This window comes from Balaenoptera borealis, assembly GCF_965194805.1.
Source record: "Balaenoptera borealis genome assembly, chromosome: 7".
NCBI lineage: Eukaryota > Metazoa > Chordata > Mammalia > Artiodactyla > Balaenopteridae > Balaenoptera > Balaenoptera borealis.
In genome coordinates this window covers 116,712,566-116,730,903 of record NC_138864.1, presented here as the reverse complement: position 1 = coordinate 116,730,903, position 18,338 = coordinate 116,712,566, and the positions used below count along the sequence as shown (strand labels likewise).

The 18,338-nt window shown below is 35.4% G+C and overlaps 1 protein-coding gene across 7 annotated transcripts in view; it reads left to right on the top strand.

The window, feature by feature from the left end:
• BRAF (B-Raf proto-oncogene, serine/threonine kinase) overlaps positions 1-18,338 on the top strand; it is a 159,305-nt gene that overhangs the window by 87,091 nt on the left and 53,876 nt on the right. For all 7 annotated transcript variants that reach the window (XM_082400292.1, XM_082400294.1, XM_082400293.1 and 4 more), the window contains exons 5-8: positions 300-402; positions 9,937-10,085; positions 11,012-11,131; positions 13,636-13,792. In XM_082400292.1, the coding sequence (XP_082256418.1) occupies positions 300-402; positions 9,937-10,085; positions 11,012-11,131; positions 13,636-13,792 (529 nt within the window). The remainder of the gene's footprint in view (positions 1-299; positions 403-9,936; positions 10,086-11,011; positions 11,132-13,635; positions 13,793-18,338) is intronic.

The following is an 18,338-nucleotide window of genomic DNA, read 5'->3' as shown; positions in this document are numbered from 1 at the left end:
TTTTTTTTTTGGACCCCAGGAACAATCCATTTTCTGCTGTTGTAGGTCTTTTCTGGAGCTGACTTGAAGAAAAGAGTACATCTCTTTACCCTGCTGTTTGTCCAAGAGTGATACATTTATTTGGGGTAAACTTAAAAATTAATTTATTGCCATTTAAATTTCTAACGATGGAAGACCAGGGAGCCAAAACTCCCTCACCATTACTAGCCCCTCAATAACCAATTTTCATATCTTCAGCATGAGGTTTATGAAGATCTTTAGGTATGATAACCAAGAAAGGCTGTGTCTACACTTTTCAGAGAGAAGAAACCAATTGGCTGGGACACTGATATTTCCTGGCTTACTGGAGAGGAATTGCATGTAGAAGTGTTGGAGAATGTTCCACTTACAACACACAACTTTGTATGTACCTTTATATTTTTTTTAATGTCAGAAATCTTCAAGTTCTTGTGAATGAATTTTTATAGAGAATATGAAGTATGGATGAATAATTTTGGCATTGATATTTTACCTAAGTTGAAAATCAGTTCTGTTATTTAAAAAAAACAACACATATTTAAAGAGTTTTGTTTTAATTATACTTTATTTTTAATTTAAAAAAGTAATAACATGTATGTATGTATATAATTGACTCACTTTGTTGTACACCTGAAACTAACACAACATTGTAAATCAACTATATTTCAATTAAAAAAAAATTTAAAAAAAAAAAGTAATAGATACTCATTATTGAAAGAAAATTCTTCAAAATTTGAGTGGTACAAAAGTATATCAAGTAAAAACATGAAAGTACCCTATCAGAGGTAAACAGTTGTTAATTGATTATTGTGTAGTCTTCCAAAGTCTTTCTGTATATAAAACATGTGTCTGTGAACCCAAAGTTTTCTCCTTTCTTTTTTTTCTCCCTTCCCTTTCCTTCATTATTTTCCATTTTTTCCTTTTTTTAAAACTAAAAAATGGAATCATGTTTTGTATGATAGTCTTCATTTTTTTTTTTTTTAAGTTAAACAAAGCATCATGGGCATCCTTCCATGTCAGTACACCTAGCTTTATAATGATTGCATAATAGTCCATAAGAATATAAATTCGGTATATTTAACCATCTCTCTTAATAGACATATAAGTTTTTAAGAAATCTGTTATATACATGGTAAATAGACTCTTCCTGCATACATCTTGACACACTTGTGTAAATGTTTCTGAAAGATAGACTAATGGAAGTGGAATAGCTCTCCTTGAGGACTGAAGAAAGATAGATGTTAAAGCTCTCCTTCAGTACTTCTCCCTTTATCTGGTTTTTGCATTTGCCAGAACCTAGCCTAAGCTAAGTGTCACCAGCATGAGGCCTGGAACAGTGGAACCTCTCTACCTCAGAGATAAGGTAGAGGGTACAGTTCCAGAGCTTGAGAACCTGTCCTCTAAAAGAGTAGGCAGGAGCCAAGATTAGAGTGATCTGTAAGGCAGGAATGCACTTCTTACTTTTCTATATATGGAATTTGGACCACAGTTTATTTTTCTAGATGGATAGTTTTTGCTACCCTTTTGGCATCAAGTGTTTTCCCTTGTGCCTTGTTGATTAGTACAGCTGGGCTCTTTTGATTTCCTGGGGGGTGTTAGTGTTTTGGAGGCTCCATTAGAGGTGAATAATGAGATCAGGTTTGTGCTTCAATAGATAAGGTATCTTTTGGACGAGTGTAAGATACACCTGATGCCAATCAGATTTACTGTGTAGCAGATAGTTTTGTAATGATGATATAAGAAGTTCAGTACTATCAACTTTTTTTTTTAAACCTGTAGAATTAAAGGAGCTGTTACAGTAGAGGATTACTGGACTGAATGTCAATATTATGACATAGTATGAGTGTGTTTCATGTTTGGTAATTGCAATCATTGTTGCTTTTGTTGTGGTCATCCATGTACAATGCTTGGTGTCAGTCTATTTATCTCTTGTAAAAATAAAATTGTGTGTGTGTGTGTGTGTGTGTGTGTGTGTGTGTGTGTGTGTGAAAAAAAAAACCTGTAGAATTTTGAGAGGATAAATCTTAAGATTTTTTATTTAAGTTTTTAGGAATTAAAAAAAAGTACTCTTTTTCTTATTCTTCTTAATTAGAAATTGGATATGAGGAGGTAAAAGAAGATCTAAGTTACTAACCTTAAGCAGTGCCTCAGGAAGGTCCTTGCCACAAGAGGGTAATGAAAGCAAACTGCATGTTAGTTGCAGAGTATGGAAATCTTCACAACATAATTGGAGAGCTGCCAGTTAATATTTGTTGAGATCTTTTCATTTGCCAATATTTTGTCTGATCTGGGGATATAACAATTAATAAGAAAACAGTATCCCTGCCTTAGAGTAGAGAGACAGATGATTTAATTAAAAGTTTTCATAAGCACTCTTAATTACCGTGTATGTTTAAAGTGCTATAGATACACAGAGTAGATTCCTAACCTGGCCTTTGAGGAGTCAGGAAGTTTTCCCAAAGGAAGAAATATGAAAGCTAAGGCCTGATGGATGAGGGAAGAGCAGATGAAGGGTGAAGGGAAGAGTACTCTAGACAGGGACTTCCCTGGTGGCGCAGTGGTTAAGAATCCGCCTGCCAATACAGGGGACACGGGTTTGAGCCCTGGTCCAGGAAGATCCCGCATGCTGCGGAGCAGCTAAGCCCGTGCACCGCAACTACTGAGCTTGCGCTCTTGAGCCCGTGCTCTGCAGCAAGAGAAGCCCACGCACTGCAACGAAGAGTAGCCCCCGCTTGCCACCACTAGAGAAAGCCCACGTGCAGCAACAAAGACCCAAAACAGCCATAAATAAATAAATAAATATTTTAAAAAAAGAGTACTCTAGACAGAGGGAACAGCAAGAAAGGATGTTACCTTTTCAGTTTTGAAAGAAGTTCAGAATGGATGATACAAAGTTGGAGAGGCGGCTATTAGAGTGTAGCGTGTATATGGGTGGAGTAAGTTCGTGAGAGTCCTTGTAAGCTATGTTAAAGATTTAGACTTTTCCCTAAAATCATTGGAAATTTAATGATTATAATAGGCAGGGGAGCAGTGTGATTAGATTTGTGTTTTGGAGTGATTGCTCTTAGTGTCATAGGCAAGAGTAAGCCTGTGTTCTGCTTAGAAAGGGAAAGAAATCCTCTCCCTGCTTCTCTGGGCTGGCTTTTGTTGACTACTGCAGGAAGGCTGCTTATGCCTCCTGGTTTCATAGTCTGTTATAAAAGCGATTCCTTCGGTATATGCCTGCATCCCAGGAATCCTTGGGAACTGGCAGGGGGCAGGGAAGGTAGAGAACCAAGATTAAAAACAGATGCCATGTGTCCAGACCTTCCCATTTTCTATAGGCACTAAAGTTAATGTCTTCCCTCAGACAGCCCCACACCTTACAAATTAATGCATGCAAATTGCCTGTTCTATGGCCCCCACGAGTTTACCATCCATGTCTTGAATTCCAAAATAAGCATAAGTTGTGGCCCAAAAGAAAAGATACACCTTCCTGTGCCCACCTTTATTGACAAAGGTATATTCACAGATAGAGGTATACGTCACTTACTCAATTTATGCTCAAATGCATACCCACATTTTCTCCTGCTCAGGTGTTTTTCTCTCCTTTCTGCTTTCCTCCCTCCTGCCCTCCTTCCTTTTCTCTCCTTTTTTCCCCCTTCCTTTACATACAGAAACAACCAGTTACACATAGTTTTCACATATAAGTCAGTGACAGGAAGAAAGACTGCAACTGAGTAGATTAAAGAAGCAAGAGAAATTAGGGCTTCATGAAAGTCCGCAGATTATTAGGCGATTGAGAGTATGAGCAGTTAGCAAAAAGGATAAAGTGACTATAAAATGCTGATTCCTGTGAATACGTTTTGTATTTTTCTGTGCTCTAATTTCCAGAGATTATGCTAGCAATATAAAAAGATGCTTGCTTTAGTAAATAGTAGCCACATAAATATTAAAGAAGATTTTCTAATTGCTTTTAAATCCAGAGACAAATGGAAAAGGAACAAAGCTAAAAACAGTCAGTTGTTTTCTTATATCCCCTAGAAAGTGATACATAGACAAAAAGGTGAAGAAAACAAGAGCTACTCTTAAAACTATCTAAATGTTCTCAAAAAGCCAGAATGGATGATGTGCCAAGATACCATTGTCTTGATGAAGCATTATTTTTAATAACATTTTATCCAGTTAAATATGTGTTTATTGAAAAGAGTTTGATAAAGTGGGCGTTGAAATCAATTTAATGGATCGTGAAAAGCATTTACATGCAGTAGAATGGATTAGAAAATTCTGATATGCATTATGTATAGTTAGGGTAATATTATTATATGAATACAGGTGTGTCCTGGATCATGATGTATTTTTCTTACTATTGTGTGTGATTAACGCTGTCTGAAAAACTGAGATGAATTGAGAATATACAGCAAAGAACAAAGGACAAAATAGAGTCACCCATGCTCTCATCACTCTCAAATAGCCATTGTTAACATTTTGTTATTTGTTTATCCTTTTTGTGTTTTCTGCTTCTTATATATACAAACCAAACAGTTTAAAACAATTTCTGGTTTTGTTCGTTATCAAGATAGAGCTTCCCTGGCACAGTTCTGTTTATGTGACCCATGTTTGGCTTTTGACATGGAGTTCTTACATGTTGCCTTTTAAGTTTCACATAGAGGAATGTTCACAGATACATTTAGGTGTTCTAATCCTCTAACAAACTGATAATTTGTTAAAAGTAGTTCTTACCTACTTTTATGTGATTTTCCTGTCCCTTCTCCTAAGTTAGCAAGTTTAGGTAGGGTTGATCTGATTTTCATATAATTATAAACTAGTTTTTTTCTATTATAAATTCTTTTTTACATTTTAATCAAAGTATATTACATTTTAATCAAATGTATATAGTTTTTAAGATAGTGCACAGGGGTTTACCAAAAAAATCATCTGTTGCCCTATCCCTTGTTAGCCTCTAATGCCACTCTCCAGAGGAAATCATTCTTGTTTTCTTTCTTTTTTTTTTGTTTATTAGGTCCCATTTGTTTATTTTTGTTTTTATTTCCATTACTCTAGGAGGTGGATCAAAAAAGACCTTGCTGTGATTTATGTCAAAGAGTGTTCTTCCTATATTTTCCTCTAAGACTTTTATAGTGTCCGGTCTTACATTTAGGTCTCGAATCCATTTTGAGTTTATTTTTGTGTATGGTGTTAGGGAGTGTTCTGATTTCATTCTTTAACATGTAGCCATCCAGTTTTCCCAGCACCACTTACTGAAGAGACTGTCTTTTCTCCATTGTATATCCTTGCCTCCTTTGTCATAGATTAGTTGACCATAGGTGTGTGGGTTTATCTCTGGGCTTTCTATCCTGTTCCACTGATCTATATTTCTGTTTTTGTGCCAGTACCATGTTGTCTTGATTACTGTAGCTTTGTAGTATAGGCTGAAGTCAGGGAGTCTGATTCCTCCAGCTCCATTTTTTTCCCTCAAAACTGCTTTGGCTATTCAGGGTCTTTTGTGTCTCCATACAAATTTTAAGATTTTTTGTTCTAGTTCTGTAAAAAATGCCATTGGTAATTTGGTAGGGATTGCATTGAATCTGTAGATTGCTTTGGGTAGTATAGTCATTTTCACAATATTGATTCTTCCAGTCCAAGAACATGGTATATCTCTCCATCTGTTGGTATCATCTTTAATTTCTTTCATCAGTATCTTACAGTTTTCTGCATACAGGTCTTTTGTCTCCCTAGGTAGGTTTATTCCTAGGTATTTCATTCTTTTTGTTGCAGTGGTAAATGGGAGAGTTTCCTTAATTTCTCTTTCAGATTTGTTATCATTAGTGTATAGGAATGCAAGAGATTTCTGTGCATTAATTTTGTATCCTGCAACTTTACCAAATTCATTAATTAGCTCTAGTAGTTTTCTGGTGGCAGTTTTAGGCTTCTCTATGTATAGTATCATGTCATCTGCAAACAGTGACAGTTTTACTTCTTCTTTTCCAATTTGTATTCCTTTTATTTCTTTTTCTTCTCTAATTGCCGTGGCTAGGACTTCCAAAACTATGTTGAATAATAGTGGTGAGAGTGGACATCCTTGTCTTGTGCCTGATCTTAGAGGAAATGCTTTCAGTTTTTCACCGTTGAGAATGATGTTTGCTCTGGGTTTGTTGTATATGGCCTTTATTATGTTGAGGTAGGTTCCCTCTGTGCCCACTTTCTGGAGAGTTTTTATTATAAACGGGTGTTGAATTTTGTCAAAAGCTTTTTCTGCATCTATTGAGATGATCATATGTTTTTTATTCTTCGATATGTTAATATGGTGTATCACATTGATTGATTTGCGTATATTGAAGAATCCTTGCATCCCTGGGATAAATCCCACTTGATCATGGTGTATGATCCTTTTAATGTGTTGTTGGATTCTGTTTGCGAGTATTTTGTTGAGGATTTTTGCATCTATATTCATCAGTGATATTGGTCTGTAATTTTCTTTTTTTGTAGTATCTTTGTCTGGTTTTGGTATCAGGGTGATGGTGGCCTCATAGAATGAGTTTGGGAGTATTCCTTCCTCTGCAATTTTTTGGAAGAGTTTGAGAAGGATGGGTGTTAGCTCTTCTCTAAATGTTTGATAGAATTCACCTGTGAAGCCATCTGGTCCTGGACTTTTGTTTGTTGGAAGATTTTTAATCACAGTTTCAATTTCATTACTTGTGATTGGTCTGTTCATATTTTCTATTTCTTCCTGGTTCAGTCTTGGAAGGTTATACCTTTCTAAGAATTTGTCCATTTCTTCCAGGTTGTCCATTTTATTGGCATAGAGTTGCTTGTAGTAGTCTCTTAGGATGCTTGGTATTTCTGCGGTGTCTGTTGTAACTTCTTTTTCATTTCTAATATTATTGATTTGAGTCCTCTCCCTCTTTTTCTTGATGAGTCTGGCTAATGGTTTATCACTTTTGTTTATCTTCTCAAAGAACCAGCTTTTAGTTTTATTGATCTTTGCTCTTGTTTTCTTTGTTTCTATTTCATTTATTTCTGCTCTGATCTTTATGATTTCTTTCCTTCTGCTAACTTTGGGTTTTGTTTGTTCTTCTTTCTCTGGTTCCTTTAGGTGTAAGGTTAGATTGTTTATTTGAGATTTTTCTTGTTTCTTGAGGTAGACTTGTATAGCTCTAAACTTCCCTCTTAGAACTGCTTTTGCTGCATCCCATAGGTTTTGGATCATCATGTTTTCATTGTCATTTGTCTCTAGGTATTTTTTGATTTCCTCTTTGATTTCTTCAGTGATCTCTTGGTTATTTAGTAACGTATTGTTTAGCCTCCATGTGTTTGTGTTTTTTATGTTTTTTTTCCCTGTAATTGATTTCTAATCTCATAGCGTTATGGTCAGAAAAGATGCTTGATATGATTTCAATTCTCTTAAATTTACTGAGGCTTGATTTGTGACCCAGGATGTGATCTCTCCTGGAGAATGTTCTGTGCACACTTGAGAAGAAAGTGTAATCTGCTGTTTTTGGATGGAATGTCCTATAAATATCAATTAAATCTGTCTGGCCTATTGTGTCATTTAAAGCTTCTGTTTCCTTATTTATTTTCATTTTGGATGATCTGTCCATTGGTGTAAGTGAGGTGTTAAAGTCCCCCACTATTATTGTGTTACTGTCGATTTCCTCTTTTATAGCTATTAGCAGTTGCCTTATGTATTGAGGTGCTCCTATGTTGGGTGCATATATATTTATAATTGTTATATCTTCTTCTTGGATTGATCCCTTGATCATTACATAGTGTCCTTCCTTGTCTATTGTAACATTCTTTATTTTAAAGTCTATTTTATCTGATATGAGTATAGCTACTCCAGCTTTCTTTTGATTTCCATTTGCATGGAATATCTTTTTCCATCCCCTCACTTTCAGTCTGTATGTGTCCCTAGGTCTGAAGTGGGTCTCTCGTAGACAGCGTATATATGGGTCTTGTTTTTGTATCCATTCAGCGAGCCTGTGTCTTTTGGTTGGAGCATTTAATCCATTCACGTTTCAGGTAATTATCGATGTGTATGTTCCTATTACCATTTTCTTAATTGCTTTGGGTTTGTTTTTGTAGGTCCTTTTCTTCTCTTGTGTTTCCCACTTAGGAAAGTTCCTTTAGCATTTGTTGTAGAGCTGGTTTGGTGGTGCTGAATTCTCTTAGCTTTCACTTGTTTGTAAAGCTTTTGATTTCTCCATCAAATCTGAATGAGATCCTTGCCAGGTACAGTAATCTTGGTTGTAGGTTCTTCCCTTTCATCATTTTAAGTATATCATGCCACTCCCTTCTGACTTGTAGAGTTTCTGCTGAGAAATCAGCTGTTAACCTTGTGGGAGTTCCCTTGTATGTTATTTGTGGTTTTTCCCTTGCTGCTTTCAATAAATTTTTTTTGTCTTTAATTTTTGCCAATTTGATTACTGTGTGTCTTGGTGTGTTTCTCCTTGGGTTTATCCTGTATGGGACTCTCTGAGCTTCCTGGACTTGGGTGGCTATTTCCTTTCCCATGGTAGGGAAGTTTTCAGCTGTAATCTCTTCAAATATTTTCTCGGGTCCTTTCTCTCTCTCTTCTCCTTCTGGGACCCCTATGATGCGAATGTTGTTGCATTTAATGTTGTCCCAGAGGTCTCTTAGGCTGTCTTCATTTCTTTTCATGCTTTTTTCTTTATTCTGTTCTGCAGCAGTGAATTCCAGCATTCTGTCTTCCAGGTCACTTATCTGTTCTTCTGCCTCAGTTATTCTGCTATTGATTCCTTCTAGTGTAGTTTTCATTTCAGTTATTGTATTGTTCATCTCTGTTTGTTTGTTCTTTAATTCTTCTAGGTCTTTGTTAAACATTTCTTACATCTTCTCAATCTTTGCCTCCATTCTTTTTCTGAGGTCCTGGAGCATCTTCACTCTCAGTGTTCTGAATTCTTTTTCTGGAAGGTTGAGGTCCTGGATCATCTTTTTGATCCTGGTCTGAGGTCCTGGATCATCTTCACTATCATTTCTGAGGTCCTGGATCATCTTTTTCTGAGGTCCTAGATCATCTTCACTATCATTATTTCTGAGGTCCTGGATCATCTTCACCATCATCATTCTGAATTCTTTTTCTGGAAGGTTGCCTATCTCCACTTCATTTAGTTGTTTTTCTGGGGTTTTGTCTTGTTCCTTCATCTGGTGCATAGCCCTCTGCCTTTTCATCTTGTCTGTCTTTCTGTGAATATGGTTTTTTTGTTCCACAGGCTGCAGGATTGTAGTTCTTCTTGCTTCTGCTGTCTGCCCTCTGGTGGATGAGGCTATCTGAGAGGAAATCATTCTTAACTTTCAATGGTTTCTGTTTCAACCTCTTCTCGTGATTATTTTCATATTACTAAATAATAACTTTAAGCCACAGTTTCTTTCTTTATCAGTTTTAGACATTTACTTATGACCAGTTCCATAGGGAATTAGATCATTTGTAACATTACAACCTTCCTCCTCTTTTCTCTCTTCCTCTGAAGCATTTTTGTTTTTTGTGGGTTTTTTGGTTCCTCCATTGCATACCTTTGTAACTTTAAGTATGCCATTGTTTCTTGTTCTGTCAACACCAATAAGCATCTGTTAACTCCTTTCTTTGTAGAGTTATTGAAGTGTACCCTTATTCTGTCTTTCACCTCTGTTTCTTCCTTCTCCTGTCATCTCTGCTTTTACTTTTATGTAGTAAAGCTTGATATTAGTTAGTCTTTTATTTATTTCCCATCTTCTTGACTTCTGAGTTTAATTGGTTAGTGGGTGGGAGATAAATACATGTAGTCCATCTGTTATCTTGAATCCACTGGTTTTCATTTTAGTATCTTAGTGTTTAAGTCAGTTCTCATGATGTAAGCATATTAATCAAGAGTAAATAAGTTGATTTCTAAAAAGATTCTTACTAGTTTTTGAAATCCTCTACGATGTTTTACTTTGCAGGTACGGAAAACTTTTTTCACCTTAGCATTTTGTGACTTCTGTCGAAAGCTGCTTTTCCAGGGGTTCCGCTGTCAAACATGTGGTTATAAATTTCACCAGCGTTGTAGTACAGAGGTTCCACTGATGTGTGTTAATTATGACCAACTTGAGTAAGTAATCAAAAAATTTTTCTTTTCTGTCTTCCACTTTACATTTAACTTTTCTTAATGTGAAACTAGTATGTCTTGGAGTCTGTGGAAGTTTTCTGTACAGAAGAGTTGTTACAGGGAACTTTTTGAAGTGTGGCTAGAGAGTAATATGTAGTATAGCCAGTACTTCTCTCTCAAATTATAATTCTGGTTTGCTGTACATTTCATTTATGTTTTATATTCTCTTTTAATTAATAAAGATCCCTTGCCCATAGAAATCACTTTTAGATGGTTTTTGGGTGTTTCAATTAAATTAACCATTATATTTTTGGACCGCAGATTGGGGAATCTGGTTCTGTCAGCTATTTTGTAAATTAAGTGCTCTCTCTCTCTCAAAGTTAGTGTGCCTGTCTGTCTGTCTGTCTCTCTCTCTCTCCCTCCCCGCCCCTTCTCTTCCTCCCTCTCTTCCCCCTAGTCCCTCTCTTCCCCCTACTTCCTTTCTCAGTAGATTGAGTCTATTTTAATCTTTTTTTGTGTTGTTACTGCTGCTAGTAAAGTCTTATTACTTTTTTTGATTACTTGAGTAGAGGGAATTCAACTCTGTACTTTAAAGTATATCATAATGATATAACCTAATTTTTAGCAGTAGATAAATTTTCTTCTAATTCCTTAACCATAAAGCATGATTTTTCCCCTCTACTATGTAGAAATTTGCTGTATAGAGCAATTAGTTTTAGATTCTGAGCTTGCCTTTGAAAGTACAATATAATTTTTTACAATAAGCCTTTAGACAAAAATACAAGTAATTGAATTTAACAATCCTTCCTGAAAATGGAATTTGATCTCAGACATTTTTGTTAATTCTTTAAGGTATTCTGGTATATGAAGCTTCTGGGTTTTGCACAAGTTAGGTTTGTTTTTGTTTTGTTTTTGTTTTTGCCTCACAGTTTGCTGTTTGTCTCCAAGTTCTTTGAACACCACCCAATACCACAGGAGGAGGCCTCCTTAGCAGAGACTACCCTTACGTCTGGATCATCCCCTTCTGCACCCCCCTCCGATTCTATTGGGTATGATTTGATTCCTGCTGCTCAGTGACATGCTATTTGAGCTGATTTCTTTGGAACTTTTGGTTAATTATAAACCTTTCCAACATTTGGATTGTTAAATTAAGGATTTTTTTTTTTCAGGTAGCTTATCACACCAGTCAGCTAATTTACGTACATTTGGTACAGATACACAGGGTTAAAGCTGACATAGACTGTTTTAGGACCATTCTTGAAAAAAATCAAGCAACAGATAATTTAGAGTCCCGGCCTTGTGATCATTGCTTTATTTTTAATATCAGATATAGAAGTATATGATTTCCATTTAGAAAAGTAACATTAACATATGAGATAATGGCCGATGATTTAAAAATAGTATATAATTATAATCTACAATTTATGATATATTATTTTAAACTGTGTGATAAATATTATCATGTTTACAGGAGAAGAGAGAATAGTGAGAGAGGGTAGTCAACATTTAATCAAGAAAGTGGGATTTGAACTGGACCGTAAAGAATTCTAGAATCTGAATGAGCATAGGAAATAAAAGCATGGTGATGGTGGGGGCACGGGGGCAAGGGGAGAAGGGAGGTACAAGCAGCATATCTTCATCTTCTAGTATACCCATTTTCTTTAGATCTGCTAATAAAATTTATTAGATTTAATCCAGGTTTTTGTTTTTCTTACTTAAAGACCAATGTCCTTTGCGTACATATTTCTGACTTATTGTGTACTACATGTTGCTGTCATAGTTTTAATTCAGTAAGTTTCAAGAATGACTTGCTGTCACTACACCAGATCAGTTGTGTTAATTAGACTACCCTATTCAGTTGTAGTAAATTCAGGCTTTTTCCACTTTTAAGTTCTAACTTAAAGTATGTTACTGCTTTGAGACTTTAAATCACCTCTAAGTAGTGTTTAAAAAGTCAGTGTACTTTCCAAAACTTTTTAAAAGCTAATATTGTCACTTTTACGTTCTTTTTACCTGCTCCCAAAATCCCTTGCCAACGGCTATTATTGGCTGTCTAAAGCAGAAATAAAGACAGCTTTGTCACAAACTAAAAATTTCTCAATTATCAGAATAAAAAGGACCAGTAGAACATGCTAATTTTCTTAAAGGCTAGTTCCATCAGCCTTACCTATAATTCTCATTGGGCTTATAGCAGTTTTTTAAAGTACATAATATTTTATTATTTTTATTTCCCTTCTAAGTGGATTCATTTAGATAAAGTCAAAATTTCTTTCCCTACCCTTGAGAGTGTGCTTCAAAGAAGCACAGATTCTTGGTTCAGATTCTATTAACATATTTTATTTAGAAGCTTTTTGTCACTATTTGGCTTCTTTGGCTCTTTCAACCTTTATCTAGTCCTTTTCTACTGTATTTTCTTCTCATTCCTCTCTAAACCCTCTCCCGTCTTAAAAATGTCTTTTTATTCCCTCAACATTGTCTTTTTGGCTGTCTTATTAACCACTAGATAATGCTGGTTAGTTACAGAGTTCGCATAAGATGGGGTGCAACGATAACCAGTCTCTGAAGAGAGGCTGTTAGCACTGCGTCATTCATTGGTCCTGATGGAGCTCACTAAGACAGTCACACCTCGTCAATCAAGTGACACTCATTTCTTAGCTCCCTAGGATATTCCTTCTGAGGGGCACAGACTTCTCACAGGTGTTTACAATCTATTCTCAAAACTTTAATGTGCTCTGTGAGTGCCAGGTTCATTTTGGGAGCAGTGAGAGATCATAGACTTTGTTATTTATCCACAGTACCAAAATAGGTCACTCTGTCACCTATTTTGATGGTTTCATCAAAAAGCAGTTTTTACAAATATTTACTTTAATGCTTAATATATTATTTTCCTATGTGTCTTGTATCAATTATTGGGCATGGTAAACATTTCAAAATATGAGAGATTGACACTCTGAGAATCATCTTTTGAATTTGGAAATGATCTTTTGCTATTATTGTTCAGGATTTTAATTCAACTCTTGTATAAAGCAATAGGTATATCTTTTAGGTCCTGAAAAACACATGTATGTTTTTAAAAGATTTATAATTTCCTAATATTGATACTTCCCATAAAAATTTCATTTTAGTAACTTCAACTATCAAGAAATGGCAAAGGTAGAAAAATTGGCAGACATTATTCAGTCAGTGCCTACCTAGAGCATTTTTGTATAACTTTAAAGGACAAGAGTTTCTTCAGCTGATTAATAACAGGTAATTTTTAGCCATTTGTAGATTTCTCTGGAGTTTTCTGGATAAGAATCAGTGTTCTTATCATTGATACTCCCTGGAGCGTCTGCTTGAGCAAAGCAGCTTTGTCAGTGTTAGTTGCAAGCACATATTAGTTTTTTAAACTAACACTTTTAAAAGCCATTACTGCTGAATTTTTAATGCTTTATTTTAAAGATTTTATTTGAGAATATGAAAACAAGAAAATCTTTATATCATCCATTTTTCTATGTTATTATCTCTATAAAGTTGATCTGAATCTTATCTTCCAATCACTTGATTTTTCCAGGCCCCCAATTCTCACCAGTCCGTCTCCTTCAAAATCCATTCCAATTCCACAGCCTTTCCGACCAGATGAAGATCATCGAAATCAGTTTGGACAACGAGACCGGTCCTCATCAGCTCCAAATGTGCATATAAACACCATAGAACCTGTCAATATTGATGTAAGTATCCAGCAGTGCTCGAACTTAGAAAATTCAAATGTGTTTCTTTATTTTTTCTGCTACATTTATAATATAGATCAGAAATAAGTGCCATCTTTCATTTATCACATTTATTATAAGTGATAGACTTTTCATGAATTACAAATCAGAAAAGCCTTTTCATCTTCTCTGATGGCATAAAATATTTAACTGGCACCGAATTATAGAGTTATTCTCATTTTTTTTCCTTATGACACCATCTCTGTAAAAGTCTTATCTTCATTTATTTAACAGATAATCCACTTGACCATTTTGGGGTAAAGAAAAAATAAGAATACACTTGCATATTTCCTATTTAGATCAATTTGAAATCTTTACCTAAATTTTGAAAAGTTTAACTTTGAGTTAAATAACCCTTAAGGACTAATCATTACTTTATGTACTTCTCATGCAAAGCTACCTTTTACCTTCTTTACTTTCTTGAGTATACCATTGGATTCCATCTCTACACAAGTCAGTTATTTTAGTCTCCTTCTGGGGCTGGTCACTCTTGAATTTTTTTACTTTCCTGGTTTATCTTATACACTATAAGTTAATTATGTACATTAGTGTCACTTCTTCGATTTGACCTTAACTCCTGGACAGCAGAAACCATTCCTAATATAGTTCCCTAACATAGGAACTATTAGGTGTTAGTTGGCACCTAACATAAGAAGTCATCAAAAAGTATTTGTATTAGTAAAAGGGTTAGAAGACAAAACAGAGGTCTGTTTCCCATAATACAGACCAGGGATCAACAAACTCTAAAAGGGCCACATAGTAAATATTTTAGGCTTGTGCGTCATATGATCTCTAATGACAACTGTTGAACTCTGCCAGTGTAGTGTGAAAACAGCCATAGATAATACATTTTAAACAAATAGGTGAGGCTTTATTCCAGTAAAACTTTAGTAAAGCAGGTGGCCAGCCCATTGTATTTTGCCAGTCCCTGATATAGACAAAAGAGAAGGAAGAGATGAGAAAAAAGATGAGATACGCAGGATCAATCCAAAAGGACTGGTTCATTCAACTATCAATACATCATCTCAGTAACTGAAGAGAATAAAGAGCCCTTGCTATCTGAGCTGTGGTGGGGTTGGGATCACTTCTCCCAGAATTTGTACTTTAGAATAAAAAATGTGGGTTATCCTCAGTCTCTGTCTGTAATAAGCAACAAAACAAAAAAGCCACCAAATTTGTTTGCCTTGGAAAGTAATTATATTTATAAAGGAATTTGAAACTGTTTCCCCATGTAAGCAGGATAGTGAAGTTACTGAGGGGTCATGTGTATGTTAGAGGACAAGGGTTGTTCTCATTATACCGGCATTCCTTATGTGAGTCCTCATAAGGTTGAGTGAAGAAGCAAAAATTATCCTAACAGGAAAATAATCACTAATTAACAGACTCCCTTAATATTAGTCTCCACTCACATATCCCTCCCCATTTAATACCAGCTTGCATTCCAGCCCTTTTCCATCACTATCCAACATTTCAGTGAAAACATAAAGCAGATTGATTGTGAATCTGACAACAAAAATAAGATTTTAAGGATTTTATGAAGACAGTGAAAAAGTCACTTGGTAGAACTACTCAAATCTTATAAAGTCATTGAGAAATAAGGGTACAGCAGAATTAAATTAGTCCAGTTAACAGTAAAAGAGAGAAAGTCTATAAGGATGACAAGAGAATAGGCTTTTCAAGTGAAAATGATTTAAATATCATAGGATTGATGGAGGCCTTTGAGGGATTGATGAAGTCCTTTAAAATTTTTATAAAAATGATGATGATTGTGATGTAAAAGATGAATATGAAATTAAGAATTTCAATTTGTGCTGTCATAAGTTTGATATTATTACCAATGAAAACTTGATTTTTTCTGTATTAATTCTAAGGATTAGCATACTGTTGAAATTATAACTTAAAGTTTTGTTGAATGTAAAAGAAAATAAACTTCTTATAAATCTTAATTTCATTTTTCAAGATACATTCCCAAGTCAGACTTTCTTCCTATTTTTTACTATGAAATTTTTTCTCTATTTTTATTGGATTCATTTAAAGTAGCCTTTTCTTAATATCAATTTTTCTCAACTAATAAGGTCTTCTTCTGTCTGGCTAGACCTGAATACAAAGGAAAAAAAAATAGAGAGGGAAATATGGAAATAAGGAGATTGTGTGAAATAAGAAATCACATCTTATTTCTAGATCTATTGTCAGTTAGATCTATTAGATCTAACTGTCAGTATGTTCAAAGTTGTTACCTTTGTATTTATTGTCAGATCTATTGTCAGTTAGATCTATTGTCAGTATGTTCAAAGTTGTTACCTTTGTATTTACTTTCAAAACTGATGTTCTTTTAGACTATTTCTCTTTATGTCTTAGTGTTATTAAGTTTCTCCTATTCTCTTAGGCTTGAACATTAGGAGTGTCATCTTTATATCTTGCTTTTTCATCTTCCCCTATAAGCAAATAGTCATAAGGTATCACCTTTCCTTTTAATATACGTCTCAAATTTGTTATTACTACCACCATTTGGGCCCATATTTCTTCACTTGAACTACTTATTACATTAATCTCCTAAATAGATTTCCTGCCATTGATTTCTCTCTGCCCATTTCCATTTTTTATTGCTATTATCAGAATAATTTTTATAAAACCTCTATCATCATCTGTTCCTTTGTTCCAAAACTTTCATTTACTTCCCATTGAAAAATATAAACCTTTTAGCATTTCATTCAGTTTCAGTCATTTCATTCAATTTCAGTCATTATTTGTCATTTATTATTCCAGTAAACCAGATTTAATATTTACTCTGGGATAGGCACTGTGTCAGAATAGGGAATTAAGATGAATTAGCACAGTCTTTGCCCTCAAGGAGGTCACAGTCTAATGGAAATGGATGAATCAGCCATATAAATAAATAAACACAAAATATACAGTGATAGTTTATAGAAGGGGATGATAAACCCTACCTGGTTAAATGTAGTAATGTTTAGCAGAGAAGGGACAACATTTAAGCCAGACTGTAGAAGATGAGTAGGAAGGAGTCGGAGTTTATTCAGTGCACTAGGTGGGGGTTTTAAGAAGGAAGGGCATTTGTTACGGAAATGGTATGTGCAGAAATATAGAAGTACCTTTATGTGGGTTGTAATGAATAGTTGGTATTGTAGGAGTTTAGGGTTCAGGAGAAGGGTAGGGAATGGTAGAGGATGAAACTAAGTAGGTAGAGTCCACACTGAGAGACATTATGTTATTACTCTGAGGTCACTATAGTAGTTGGTAATAGGGGGTCCGATAAACTGAGTGGGAAAGAAAGTGATCAGCTCTTTACTTTAGAAAGTTCTTTTGAATTAGTGAGAGATTTGATAGGCACGATTGTTAGGATGGATACTGTAAATGGCTACTGTTAATGCTTACTATGTGCTAGGTACTTTACTAAGTACTTCACATACATTTTCTTATTCTGTCCTCACAAACACTTGTGAGTTAAGTAGTAGTATTATCCTTATTTTACTGTTAAGAAAATTAGATTTAGAGATATCAGGAAACTTACCCCAGATCACACAGGTGATAAATGATTGAAATGGGGTAAAACCTGGTCTTTCTTTCTTATCTCAATCACTGTTCTATATAGTAGTAGAGGAGAGAAGTGAAAGAGATGAGAAGTAACAAAAGATAATGCCTAGGGACTTCCCTGGTGGCGCAGTGGTTAAGAATCCGCCTGCCAATGCAGGGGACACGGGTTTGATCCCTGGTCTGAGAAGATCCCTCATGCCGCGGAGCAGCTAAGCCTGTGCGCCACAACTGCTGAGCCTGTGCTCTAGAGCCCACGAGCCACAACTACTGAGCCCGCGTGCCTAGAGCCCATGCTCTGCAACAAGAGAAGCCACCGCAGTGAGAAGCCCGTGCACTGCAACAAAGAGTAGCCCCCTCTCACCGCAACTAGAGAAAGCCTGCGCACAGCAAAGAAGACCCAACGCAGCCAAAAATAAATAAATAAGAAATGGTGATTAAAAAAAAAAAAAAAGATAATGCCTAGAGTTGTCTGGCTTAGGTGAATAGATAGTATTTATTCTATCCATTAAGATAGGAAATGCCAAAGGAAGAAGAACAGGGTTTGTAGAAATGAAAATGTTAACTTTTATTTTGGATACCTTGACTTTAAGGTGTCTGTGGAACTTTCCTTGTTTAGAAGTCCAGTAGCAGTTGAAATAAGGACCTTGAGTAGAGATACAGGTTTAGAAATAGACTATTTTTGTCAGTTAAAGTCATGGATGTAAGTGATATTACTCAAATACTATATGTAAGCTGAAAAGAGGGTAGACATGCAACCCCAGTAAACATTAACATTTGAGATACAGGCAGAGACTGTCATTCTCTGTCTCCATTTTAGGCTTCTCTTCCTAACTTTAGCTTCAGATAAGTAAGAGAAAGTAGTGTTGCAGAAGCCAAAGGGAGAAAAGGGGACTTCAAGAATGCCTAAGTAGTTGATGGCAGTTGCCATTGAGACTCAAATGAGATAAGGACTGGA